Source organism: Myotis nattereri (assembly GCF_964212035.1).
Source record: "Myotis nattereri genome assembly, chromosome: 6".
Classification (NCBI taxonomy): Eukaryota; Metazoa; Chordata; class Mammalia; order Chiroptera; family Vespertilionidae; genus Myotis; species Myotis nattereri.
The window spans coordinates 7,848,543-7,862,452 of record NC_138081.1 but is presented as its reverse complement, the minus strand read 5'-3'; the positions used below and the strand labels follow the sequence as shown (position 1 = coordinate 7,862,452).

At 44.0% G+C, this 13,910-nt stretch overlaps 1 protein-coding gene across 1 annotated transcript in view; it reads right to left on the bottom strand.

Annotated features, from left to right (window-relative positions):
• BLTP3A (bridge-like lipid transfer protein family member 3A) overlaps window positions 1-10,964 on the bottom strand; it is a 58,430-nt gene extending 47,466 nt beyond the window's left edge. Inside the window, exon 1 of the mRNA XM_081095007.1 lies at window positions 10,706-10,964. Within this exon, the coding sequence (XP_080951133.1) occupies window positions 10,706-10,749 (44 nt within the window). The 5' untranslated portion in view covers window positions 10,750-10,964. The remainder of the gene's footprint in view (window positions 1-10,705) is intronic.
• Between the last annotated feature and the right edge of the window lie 2,946 nt (window positions 10,965-13,910).

Genomic DNA, 13,910 nt, shown 5'->3' with positions numbered 1-13,910 from the left:
TGGTTTTGGAAAAGCCTCATCCCCTGACCGGGACTAGCAGAAACAGACTGCTGATGATAATGACATTTTACTTTGTACACAGCACTGAGCTGAGGAACTTACATACACTATTCCCACTAGCCTTCACTATATTTCACTTTTCCCATTTTAAAAGGGAAGAACATGGGGTTCAGATGTGAAGTAATTTGCCCACGGTGACAGGGCAGGAAGAGGCAGAGGCAGAGGCAGAGGCAGAGTATGAACCCAGGTCTGCTCACTGGATTGCTTACTTCTACTAACATCTCTTAATACTGTGTTCCTCCAAAACACACCTGGCACAAAACAGATTTACAAGCTGTCTCAGAAATGGGTAGAGGACATCCTTTCCCTTTTTACAACCTACCATGGACTGCTTAACCTGTATAAGAAGAATAAATCTAAACGTTGATGGGTAAAGTTATAGTTTAACTCCATCAAAAACCTTTCTACACTTTCCCAACCCAATCGGATGATAAAATCTTTCTGAAGTATGCCCAAGGCTAATTCGCCACCACTCCAGCAAACTATCCCAGTCTCTCCCAGAAACTAACAAGAGACCACAGAGTGCAAGTAATCATCAAAGCGAACAACCAAGAACTCAGTCCGCTCTAAGGACTGCTGATGGCACATGCAGGTCTGCTCACCACCGCAGGCTGTTCTCCCATAGAGTAATAGTGATATAACATATAACTGCTTTTTCATTTAGCAATTTAGTTTCATACTCAGAAAGAAATGAATATTACTCTATTACTTTCTCAAAAAAAAAAGGCAGTAAGAATTCTTCAACTGAATTTGTCTGCATTTTATAGTAATAACAAAAAATAGGTTTAAAAGGTGATCTATTGAGGGTGAGTTTTGCAGAGATCTGCTCAACCAGGGAACCACTAATATGAGATCTAATCTGAAACCACCCCAAGGTCTCTAGCATAAACTTTATTCAGCATTTCTGTTCCTAATTGAGGATTATATCACTGAGTCCAAGGGTAGCTGACAAGGCTAATGGAAACCTGCTATTTATTCCACTTCCAGTATGTGGGAAAACATTTTCTGGCCATCTGTTACTGTTACAGAGCATAGAAGCTAAGATGAAATCGAGTTGGAAAAACAGATTTTGATCAGGTTTCATTTCTGCCAAAGGACTGCAATCTGCCAGAGACAACAGAGAAAGGCTCTCAGACATTGTGAAAATGTACAAAGTTGAGAAGTGAAAATTCTTAGATTTGCAGGTTCACGGAATTTCTAGGAAAGGTCTTTCTCTTTAGTCTACATTTATAATTTGCAGATGGTTGTAAAGTTAAATGACTTGCCCAAGAATCACAGCTAGCCAGTGGTAAAGCTGGGACTAAGTAAATGGCAGAAATGAGACTTAACCCAGCATTCATTCAAATCCTATCTGGCTGGCATGGCTCAGTGGTTGAGCATAGACTTATGAACCATGAGGTCACGGTTTGATTCTTGGTCAGGGCACATGCCTGGATTGCAGGCTTGATCCCAAGTGTGGGGCGTGCAGGAGGCAGCCGATCAATGATTCTCTCTCATCATTGATGTTTCTATCTCTCTCTCCCTCTACCTTCCTCTCTGAAATCAATAAAAATATATAAAAAATACAAAATTTAAAAAAAACTTCTGCATGGCCCTGACCAGTGTGGCTTAGTTGGTTGAGCATCATCCTGTGAACCGAAGGTCGCTGGTTCGATTTCCAGTCAGGGCACATGTCCAGGTTGCGGCTCGATTGCATGCAGAAGGCAGGTGATCTCTCACATTGAGGTCTCTCTCTCTCCTTCTACCTTCCTTTCTCTCTAAAATCAATTTTTTAAAATATTTTTTAAAACTATTATTTAAAAAAAAATAAAAAGCTTCTGCAGGAACAGATATCTGACTTTCTTAGGAGAAAATTATTTCCCTATGGATTTTTGTTTGTTGCTTAAAATGTTGGGTTTTTTAAGTGGTTTTGTCTTTTTGAGGTGCAATTTATGTACAGTGACTTATTTCTGAACTTTCCATTTTGTTCTACTAATCTATTTACCTTATACCATTACCACACTATATTACTGTAATTTCATTTTAAGTCTTGAAAGTAGTATAAATCCTCTCATTTTTTCAAGATGATTTTGTCCATTCTAGATCCTTTTCATTTTCATATAAACTTTTAAATCAGGCTGCTAATTTGTCAGAAGAAAAAAAAAGAAGAAAAAAAAGCACCTGCTGAAATTCTGATTGGAACTGCATTGACTCTGTAACTGGATTTGAAGATTTACATAGTATTAACAAAAATCAGTAAGCCTATCCTTGAACATGGTATACATTTAAGATATGACATATTTAAGTCTTCTTTAACTCCTCCCAGCAATGTCTTGTAGTTTTAGCATACATATTTTCTTAAATTTATTTCTATATATTTTGTACTTTTGACACTATTTGTAAAGGAAATTTGATTTTTCTAGTGTGTTCTGCTAAAACATAGCTGTAAAAGTGGTATTTCTATATTGACCTTGTATCCTGCAATCTTATTCAATTCAGTTATTCACTCTAGTAGTTGTTTTGTAGATTCTTCAGGATTTTGAATATAAACAATTATGTCATCTGAGATGTGGTTGGAGGGAAGCATCTGGTGAGTAGAACAAAAAGGTATTCATTTTTTTTATGACAACTGATATTTGTATTTTGATCTCATATTCTGCAACCTTGATAAACTTATTAGTTCTAATAACTTTTTAAAAAATAAGTCATTAGATTTTCAATATAGACATTCATTCATGTTGCCTATAACATCTTTGTCAGGATTTTGTTACCAGAATTATGATAGACTTATTAAACAAGTTTGGAGCCCTTCCCAATTTGGTTCAGTGGATAGAGCATCAGCCCATGGACTGAAGGGTCCCAGGTTCGATTCTGGTCAAGGGCACATACCTTGGTTGCAGCCTCCTCCCCAGCCTGGGCCCTGGTCAGGGCTCATGCAGGAGGCAACCAATCGATATGTTTTTCTCATATCAATGGTCCTCTCTGTCTTTCCCTCTCTCTTCCACTATCCCTAAAAATCAATGGCAAAATATCCTCGGGTGAGGATGGATAGAGCGTCGGCCTGTGGACTGACAGTTGCCGGGTTCAATTCTGGGCACATCCCCAGTAGGGAGTGTGCAGGAGGCAGCTGACCGATGTTTCTCTCTCATTGATGTTTCTGACTCTCTATCCCTCTCCCTTCCTCTCTGTAAAAAATCAATAAGATATATATATATTTTAAAAAGGTTAATGACAAAGAGAAAACCCTAAAAGCAGCAAGAGAAAAGCAATTAGTTACGCACAAGGGAGCTCCCATAATACTGTCAGTTGATTTCCCAACAGAAACTTTGCAGGCCAGAAAGGAGCAGCAAGAAATAGTCAAAGTGATGAAAAGTAAGGACCTACAGCCAAGATCACTCTACCCAACAAAGCTATCATTTAGAACCTATGGACAGATAAAGAGCTTCCTAGACAAGAAAAAGCTAAAGGAGTTCATCACCACCAAACCAGTATTAAATGAAATGTTGAAGGGTATTCTTTAAGAAGAAGAAAAACATATGAATAAAATGGCAATAAATACATATTTTAAAACGAATCTAAAAATCAAAATAAACGAACAAGCAGAACAGAAACAGACTCATAGATACAGAGAACATTTTGATGGTTGCCCAATGGGAAGGGGGTTAGTGGGATGAGTGAAAAAGGTGAAGGGATTTAGAAGTACAAATCTGTAGTTACAAAATAGTTATGGGGATGTAAAGTACAGCATAGGGAATATAGTCAATATTATTCTGATAAACTATATATGGTGTCAAATGGGCATGAGATTTACCAGGATGAGCATTTAGTAAGTTATATAATGTCTAATCACTGGGGTATACTCCTGAATATAACATAATATTGTATGTTAACTGTAATTGAAAAAAAAAGATTTTTTTAAAAATATATTTTATTGATTTTTTACAGAGAAGAAGGGAGAGGGATAGAGAGTTAGAAACATCGATGAGAGAGAAACATCGATCAGCTGCCTCCTGCACGCCCCCCACTGGGGATGTGCTCGCAACCAAGGTACATGCCCTTGACCGGAATCGAACCTGGGACCCCTCAGTCCGCAGGCCGACGCTCTATCCACTGAGCCAAACCGGTTAGGGCTGAAAAAAAGATTTTTAAAAAAACAAGCAAGCAGGGTCGGGCCTGGTTAGTACTTGGATGGGAGACCGCCTAGGAATACCAAGTGCTGTAGGCTTAAAAAACAAACAACAACAACAAGCCACCTGGCTCAAGAATTTAACTACACTTTACCCTCTACTTTTCAACAAAGTTAACAAAAGTATAGAGGTTTAGAGAAGTTCCTGTTGCCTCAGGTCCAGGTTAATGGCAACAGAGACCAAACTGAGCCTTATATCCAGATCCCTTAGCATAGCTCATAGGCCTCTATTATCTAGCCTATCTCTCCAATTCTGTTTCTAGCTGTGCTTTACCCTCAGACTCTACAGTCCAGTGACCCAAAACCATATGCAGTCTCATAACCTCTCAAATCAGTACGATCTTCCTCTGCCTGGAAGGAAGAAAGGAAAAAACACTTCTCTTAGAAAAGGAAAATGTATGTTTTCCGCTCTGCCTGGGAAAGCACTAGACCAGACGATTAGAGGCAGCCAACTTGAATGAATTTAGCCCACCCTAATCTGGATTTTCTACATATTGGAATTCCCCAACTTTCAAATGACTCATACATATCACAAACAGCTGCCCAGACCCTATCCCATGCCCACTATCACTGCAACAGAAATTATTTTGGAAAATCAAAAACAAACTAGGAACTTCCAGAGTACCTGTGGATTCAGAAGCTATGAAAACAAAAGTAGCTTAGGTGAGCTGGCCATGTAGGACTTATTCTGAATTAGAGTTGGTCTAATTAGAATAGCATTCCTACTCCAAAATATGTACTCTACTGTCCTCCCTTGACTTAGCTAAAATCCTATATCCTAAAGAACTGGGAATTTTGGTGAGAAAGTGAGATGAGCAGAGCATGTCCACCTGGTTGGGAGAGGGGGTATGGTAGCAGGTGGGTGAAGGTAGAACCAGCATAATGGGATGCACGTGAACAGGGGATTAGTAAGTAAAAAAGAGACATAAAGGAGAGAAAAGAGAGTGTATCAAGAGCAAACTTCAGCTGTTTCAGAATTTAGTCTAAGTAAGTGGCTCTCAACCCAAACAGATTCAATTCCAGGAATGGTATTGCCAAGAATTACATTTTCTAAAATGGTGACAAACACTTGGGAAAGTTCAAAACAATCTTCCCCCAGTTTCAGACCTGGAATTCACTGTAGTTTAAAGTTGTGCCAATACTTCGTGTTTATATGCAAAATAGTTGGATTCTAGGTTTATATAATCTAAACAGGTAATTCACCCACATAAACATCAACAACATTCCAAAGTCAAAAAACACAAATGATAATGCTTCTTTGCGTGAAATTATTCTGGGCACTGCATGACATCAGCATATCCCAGCTGCTCGTGAAATGCTGGTCACATCCCTCAATCACAACCCAAAAAGTTCTTGAAGAGATATAATGATCTCGATGATCTAAAAGGTCTTACTCCAAGAAATAGGAAAGAAAAAACTTTTCCTTCTCCTACTTCATCTTTCCTCCTACTTCAGATAGTCCCTAACAACCAAGACCCCCATCTACTGAGCTTATACCATATATGGCTTTTTTGGGCTATTTCGGAACCCTACTCAACATTATAACACTATTAGAGGCCCGGTGCATGAATTCGTGCACCAGTGGAGTTCCTCAGCCTGGCCTGCAGAATCGGGCCAAAACTGGCTCTCTGACATCCTCCGAGGAGTCCCGGATTGCAAGAAGATGCAGGCCAGGCCGAGGGACCCCACCAGTACATGATCGGGGCCGGGGAGGGACACAGAAGGTTGGCCAGCTGGAGAGGGACCGCGGGAGGGCTCCAGGGCATGTCCGGCCCGTCTCACTCAGTCCCAATTGGCCAGACCCCAAGCAACAAGCTAACCTACAAGTTGGAGCGTCTGCCCTCTGGTGGTGAGTGCACATCATAGCGAGTGGTTGAGCAGCCTTAGCATATTATTAGCTTTGACTGGTTTAACAGCCAACTAGACAACCAGACACTTAGCATATTAGACTTGTATTATATAGGATTTCTACTGGACTATACACTCCAAATTTCAAACTTAGAAATAAAGTTTGAGAGCATAAACTTCCATAAGTCAGAGACTTAAATATACTGGCCTCTCACCATCAATGTTCTAATTTTTCAAGTGATGAGATAGATGAGATCCAAGCTACATATGACCAATGTACTATAAAGAATGATAATACATGTAAAATAACAATTGCTATAGGCAAGTAAAACAAATACTTTATAACACATCAAGTCCTTGTTTTTATGGCAAGAAGGTAAAAACTAATTAATAATACACTAACATATTATTTTAAACATTAGATTTCCCTTTTACTATAGATATTGAGTCTATTGCTTATAAATACTGGAGAGTGTTCTTAGTATCTACAATCATCACCAGTAGCAAGTACTTGCCTCATCACACAAATATAAAAGATCCCTTAATGATATAGGGTGAATTGGATTTCATTGCCTGTAAGACCTCCTCGCCCACTCATCCCTGTACTTGTCAAGTCTAAGGTTCCCTGAGTTCCTGCCTGCACTCCTGCACCTACTTCACCCACTCAGAGTATCCTCAAATTCTCTGGTTTTCGAAGCAGCCAAGGGACACAATCCCTGCCAGTGGCTGTAGAGAATTGAGCTGTGTTAAAAAGAAATTTTTTCAGTGATTAATGTTATACTTACAGATTATTACTCAAGCAGATTCTATATTAGGTGAGGGTAACTAAATGACTTCTATTTTCTGTTCACTCGAAGAATACAGTATATAATTGTGCTATCTTCTTAGACTCTCTAAATAAATATATCCTCTAAGGACCCAACCTACTGTATACATTTCAACTATTTCACCTATGCTGAGGTCTGAAGGGTCCCGGGTTCGATTCTGGTCAAGGGCACATGCCTGGATTTCAGGCTGGATCCCCAGTGTGCAGGAGGCAGCTGATTAATGATTCTCTCTCATCATTGATGTTTCTATCTCTCTCTCCCTCTCCCTTCCTCTCTGAAATCAATAAAAACATATTACTAAAAAAAAAAAAATACTAACGAGTGGAGGCACTGATCAGGAGCTAAGAGGGCTGAGCGCACAGTCAGGCTCTCTTATTCTCCATAAGGATTCTGAAATTTTCTATGCCTCTGAATTTCACCTAATGTTTGTATTTTCAAAATACCTACCATGTTTATCAGCTATGTCTCTGACACTCAAGGTCATTATTTCCTGCAACTATTTGGAGTAAATAATTAAGACTTCTAATTGGTTTCTAAAATAGCCAGTCAGGTGGGTTGCTGTGATTCACACTGTGGTTAGTGTTCCTAACTTCTCTGGCCATGTTATAATAGCTACTCTTTATTAAACCCTATTTACATGCTAGGTACTACAATAAATACTTTATTCCCAATCCTCAAAAAAATCTGCTGGGTACGTGGTATTCTTCCTTATTCTCATCTTTTACAGATAAAAACACTAAGGCTCAGAAAGGCTGCCCTTTCCATTAAAGTGGCAGAGCTGGAAGGTGCATCTGACTTGTTTGGCTCCAGAGTCCTTGCTCTTTCCATGAACCACAGTCCCCTGACTTACTTCACAATCATATTTCCTCTTACTTGTGTAATAGAAGGTCATTAGCTAAAACAAGAAAAATCTAATTTAGTGAAAAATCAATTTGGATATTTTTTAAATGATTACTTTTGTTTCTAAGTGAAGGTCTTCTCCTGGGTCTATTTAAATGAATACTGTGCATTGAAGCTACTTGTATTACATAGCAATCACCCAAACCATAGGTTAAAGCCCTTAAAAGACATTTATATTTCTTCCCTGCTGAATCCCCAGTGCCCAGGTCAGAGCCTTGTCTAGAGTAGGCACTTAACAAAAATATTTTAAATACCACTTCCCTCAAATCTTGTTTACCAAAATACTCTACTAATACGGAAGATGCATTCCAACAAGACACTTTAATATCTGAAACTTTGTGACTAAAATTAAACATACTCTGGAAGTCACTGGGATATCTTTCCTGCTATCAGACACTTCCCTCCAAGTCAAGTGGCACTGTCATCATCAGCAACAAGTAATTATTAAACGCCTACAAATGTTTACTTAGCCTAGTAACTCAGTCTCCCACTCAGGTTTGGCAAGCCACAGCAGCTAGTTCCGCTCCAGGCAGGCCAGCCTCCGCAGGTGCAGCAGAGACCTCAGAGAGGCACAAATGTCACACATGCTTAGCCAGTTATTCCAAGTCAAACAGATACAAAGGCCCCAGGAGTGTGACCTTTCCTTCAACCAGGCAAATGTCCCAGACCTCTTCCTGGAGCCCTGACACTGCAGCCCTGAATAATTTCCTCCTTCTACTCCATCAACCACCCAACCCTGAGGAGACCAGCCATTTCTCCCAATGTCTGCCATATCTATTCCTACTTCATCTACAAGAGAGAGTTTGTTCACTAAGGATTCACTGAATATGTTAGCATACACTATTAAATTTCCTCTTTAAAAACCCTGTCCTCCTAGGGATATGACGTACACAGACTATGTGTGTACTCCAGGGGAAAGTACTCCAGTAGGAAGCTGTGTTCTCTGGCACTACACCTCACCTCCCACTGCTCCTCTAGGCTGTTTCCTCAGCCGTAACATGAAAGGTTGAACTAGTCAGGGCTTATTCATCTGGGTCCAAATGCCTTGCGGGGTTCAGGCATGTGCTTTACGGGTTCATACCCCCCACCCGGGAACATATATATATATAAAAACTAACTGTTCACAAAAGTGGATTTTTCTGGAGAAGTCCAACTTATACTTGTCGCTGTCACACAAGCAGGGGCCTAAAAATTAACCATAGTTCATGTTTTATTGAGTACTCACTATGTGCAAGGCACTGTGCTAAGTCCTTACATATATTAATTCATGCAACCTTCACGATAACCTTTAAGTGAGATACTATTATTGTCCTCATTTTACAGCTGAATAGAGTAAATCAGGAAAGGCCTAGCCTCTGAAACACAATGTTTTGTTAGGTGAGATCTTCTCTAAACTCTAAAATTCTGATTCTATGTTCATTCAAATTATCACTAGTCCTACTTTTATTTAAATCTTTACACAGAAACAACCGAACCCATGGAACATCCAGATGAAAACAGTACTACCTGAAAAGAATATATTACGGGGTTAATCCTAGTAAAGGACCCAAAGGCACTTTCTAGCTCCAGCGGCCAATCTGCTTTTCCTTTTATAACGTGGTGGTTAAAAGGTGTATCTGAATCTAGTACTAATTAAAGTCTAAAATCAAAGTAACAGTATATAAGTCAGAGTGCCAACCAGAAGAGGGGACTCGGTGGCAGCAAGAGTGTCCACATACTGCTCACCAACACAGTGAGAAGACCAGGGAGGGCAGTCAGTGCAAGGCCGCTGTCCCGGCTGGACTGGCTCCTCCCCTACTCCCACCTGAAAACCACTGGCCGCGGCCGCCACTCTCCACCTGGGGTACAGAGCTGGCGCAGGGTCTTCGGCGTCACCAAGCCCCGCTGGGAGGAAGGCGGGGGCATTAAGCCCAAGCCCAGCCCCCAATCTTTCTGGACACCAGTTCTGACAACCCCCAACAGTAACACCGGGGTGGGCAGTTACCCAGTTACACCTGGGAGCTGTATCGCCTGCCGCCCCTCTTCTGCCCACGTTACTGAGGGACACACGGTGCTTAAAAAATGGCTCAAAGCAGAGGTGGACGCGGGCAGCTCTTTTCACAGGCTGTCAAGAACCTCCATACAGTCAAGGGAAGGCTACTGAAACTTTATGCCCAACTCCTTGACCTGTCCCCATTAGTCCGTGTAATGAGAAGAGAAGCAACGGAGGGAGCAGGGAGGTCAAAGGAGCGGCCCGGGTGCAGGGCTACCTTCTCCGAGGGTGATGCAACAGGGTCAGCCAGCCGACCCGGAGGAGGCGCTGGGCGCCCCGGGAAGGAGAAAGCCTGCGTTGGAGTTAGAAATCTGGGCGGAAAGCGGGTTAGGGAGGACGGGGTGCGAGGGTTATTCAGAGCCGCCGGGGACGCAGGGTCTAGTCCGGAGCCGTCCGCGGAAGGAGAGCCGCCCGGAGGGCTCGGGGGGGGGGCGGGTACCCGGAGGGGAGAGGGAGGGGGCGGGGGAGGAAACACAGCCCGGGCGGGCAGGAAAGAGTGCAGTCGTGGGGGCCTCGGAGGGACGGTCACGTGCAAGGGAGGTCGGCGTGACCTGCTCGGCGGTGTGGGAGCCGAGGGAGGGGTAGCGGCCGGGGATCCGTGAGGGTCGGGGGAGAGAGGGGCTGGTAGGCTGCGGGGGACGTGGGGGTGCCGGGCACCAGCGCCAGGGCCCAGGGCGACGGAAGAACAGAGTGGTGACAACGGTCGGGGCCAGCGGAGCGGGAAGATGACTGTCCAGCTCGAGCGGAGGCGGGAGCCGCCCGGAGTCCCGACTCGGGCTGAAGAGAGGGAGGCCGGCCCGTGGCGCGGCGTCCGGGAGGGGAGCCGAAGGGGGTTAGGAAGGGCCCGGGACCGCTGCGGGACGGCGCTCTCACCGGGACAGGTGCTTCAGGATCTGCTTCTTGATGATCCCGGCCATGCCGGAGCCGCGTCCCGCGTGGAAAGCAAGTGGGCGGTGTGGCCTCCTCAGCCGTGAAGAAGCAGCCCCTCACCTCGCCGCGGCGCGGGGACTGGATGCCGCTGCCATGGCGCTCTCCCGCCCCGGGCGCTCTATCTCCGCCGCGATCCCACCCACCTGCGCGGTGCGGCGGGCGCCAGCTCTGAGCGACGCACAGATAGCGCACTGCCGGCCCGACTCCCGGCGGCCTGAGGCGCGCGTGGTCATAGGCGGGACGCGCGACGAGGGGCGGGGCGCGGCGGCGTGGGTGAGGCGCGTGGTCAGGGGCCGGGTGCGCGACCAGGGGCGGGGCGCGGGAAGGGGCGGAGCTCGTGGTCATAGGCAGAGCGCGCGACGAGGGGCGGGGCGCACAGCTGCGTGGGCGGGGCGCGGGAAGGGGCGGGGCGCGGCGGCTCCGCCCTCTCCCTCCGCTGGACCGCTAGTCTCTCAGCGGAAGGAGAGCTGAATGGCTTCGCCTTTAAACTGCAAGTGGTTCACACTCCGGAAGTCGCCTTGAAGCCTCGGAGGAAAGGCTGGGTGTTTGTAATTTTTTGCAGGAATTCGCTAGATAATGGCACAGTTCCAGGTCCACTTGTCATTCATTTCCTTCACACATTCACTCATTATTTGTAGAACAACAACTAACTCCACTCCAGGAATCAGCGTGGGAAGTGAAAAGTAGTTGCAGGGACCTCACAGGTCCATAGCAACACGGGGTCTGCTGCCTCGGACCAAAAAACAGAGGGGCGCCCAATCATCTTCGTTATGCCCCTTTTAGCCTCCACCCGGTTAACCAGAGTTTAACACTCAGGTACACCCCTCCCAAAAGAAAACAAGACAGTTTGTAATTCTAAAAAGTGCCAACAACATTCGAGAACAAGTTCTTTGTTTTGCATAGAAGGAAACTGAAGCCCAGGGAAATAGTTGAAAGAGCTTGCTCAAGGTCACAACTAGGACTCAGGACCAGAAACCAAGTCTTCTCTCAGTCCAGTGCTATTTTCACTCTGCTTCATGCACATACTTAAAAAGTATAACCCATATACCAGGCACATCTGTAGGCCCAATGGCAAAGGCGGGAAGGTGGCACTGTTTTAGACGTTAAACCTGCAAGCAAAAACCTGATCAAAATAGTACTCTCACTCAGACAACAGCCTTATGGTTAATCTGGCCACCAGTTAATTTTAAATGTATTCACTTTTGTGAATAGCTAATGCATACACATAATAAAAAAATCAAGATAAATTTTCCTGTCCTTCAGCCATTCAGTTCTCCCAAAAACATTTGTTACCTAATTCCAGAGATAGTCTAAGCATCGTCAACGGTATAAATGTGAGACTTTAAAAATAATTAATCAGCCTGGCCAGTGTGGCTCAGTGATTGTCGACCTATGAACCAAGAGGTCAGGGTTCCATTCCAGGACAGGGCACATGCCCGGGTTGTGTGCTCAGTCCCCAGTGTGGGGCATTGTGGGGAAGCATGAGGCTTGGTTGGGAAGTTTGTAAGGAGGACATTCTGAGAAAAGGGAAGTGTGAAGAAGGCCACCTGCCTTGTTTATCAGAATTCCAACTTAGGGACGTGCTGAAGGCAGTCCCCTAATTATTCCTTGACCTTTCCAAACAAGTCTGCATGAGCAGACCTCCAGGTGTTTACTGCAATCCTTGTGCTTAATCTTTAGGTGTCCTTGCTTAAAAGACACTACAAACACATGTGTCCTCCCAAGATTACTTACCCTGCTGATTGTATCTAAAAGAAACTTTATCTCAAACTGCTGCTACAATAAAAGCCTAAGGAGGCAGGCAATTGAGGCTGCCTGGTTCTGTTAGCCAGGCTGTCCCTTAGCCCTCTCTTTCACAGCAAACGTCCTGTCGGAGTAATCCATTCATCCATCGCTCAGGGTCCACTGGCAGCCCCAGCAGGGCATGCAGGAGGCAGCCGATCAATGATTCTCTCTCATGGTTGAGGTTTCTATCTCCCTCTCCCTTCCTCTCTGAAATCAATAAAAATATACTTTTAAAAAACAATAATCAACGTACTTCATGCATGCCTATACCTGTCTCTTGGTCGTAGCAAACTCAATTTTCCCCAAAAGCACCTGCAAAATTACCTTTTTAAAGGGAACCAAATCCTCCTCAGCTTAAGTGCTCTATGACCCAATCCTCTCCAACAGGACTGCATAGTCTATCATTATTTGTCCCTCTGCCCACCTCTCATCAGAATACATACCAATGGATCCTATGGAAGGGGTTTCTTGCCAGGATTATTGACCATATCACTCCTTCCCAATTCCACTGTCAGCTGCAGGGGCCTCAGGGCAATTTCTTGCACTTCAAGCTTCTTTTCTTGGAGCACCCCATCAACTGATTTAGACATCTGACATTAGCTATGTAAAACAAAACCTGCCTCATACTCAGCAGCATCCTGTAGAACCACTCATCATGCCTGGTGAATGCGTTGTTCTTGTTGAAAGAAAAAATTCATGCTCTAAAAGAATCTGGCCTAAGGATCACTGAATAGGAGAGCTCATACTCTCATCAATAGTATAATTCATTTATCTTTCCCTGCAATACTAAGAATGCAAGGCATATAAAAACAAAAGAGATTTAGGGGCAACCCATACCTTTTTTTTAAATTGTTTTATTGCTTAAAGTATTACAAAGAGTATTACATATGTCTCCTTTTTTCCCCGCCCTTGACAATCCCCTGGCCTCCCCTACCCGCCAGTGTCTTATGTCCATTGGTTATGCTTATATGCATGCATACAAGTCCTTCGGTTGATCTCTTACCCTCCCCTCCTGCCCCTCAACCCTCCCCGGCCTTCCCACATACCCTTTTTTTTAAGTTAAACATTTAAAATATATATATATTTTTATTGATTTCTGAGAGGAAGGGAGGAGATAGAAACATGAAATGATGAGAGAGAATCATTGATTGGTTACCTCCTGCATCCCCTCCCCCTCATACCCCCCCCCCCGTCCCCACTGGACAGGCGCCTTACCACAACCCAGGCAGGTGCCCTGACCAGGAATTGAACCCTGGCCTCCTGGTTCATAGATTGACACTCAACCACTGAGCCATGCCTGCTAGGTAAATTAAACATTTTATTTTGAGATGATTGTAGATTAACATTCAATTGTAAGAAATAA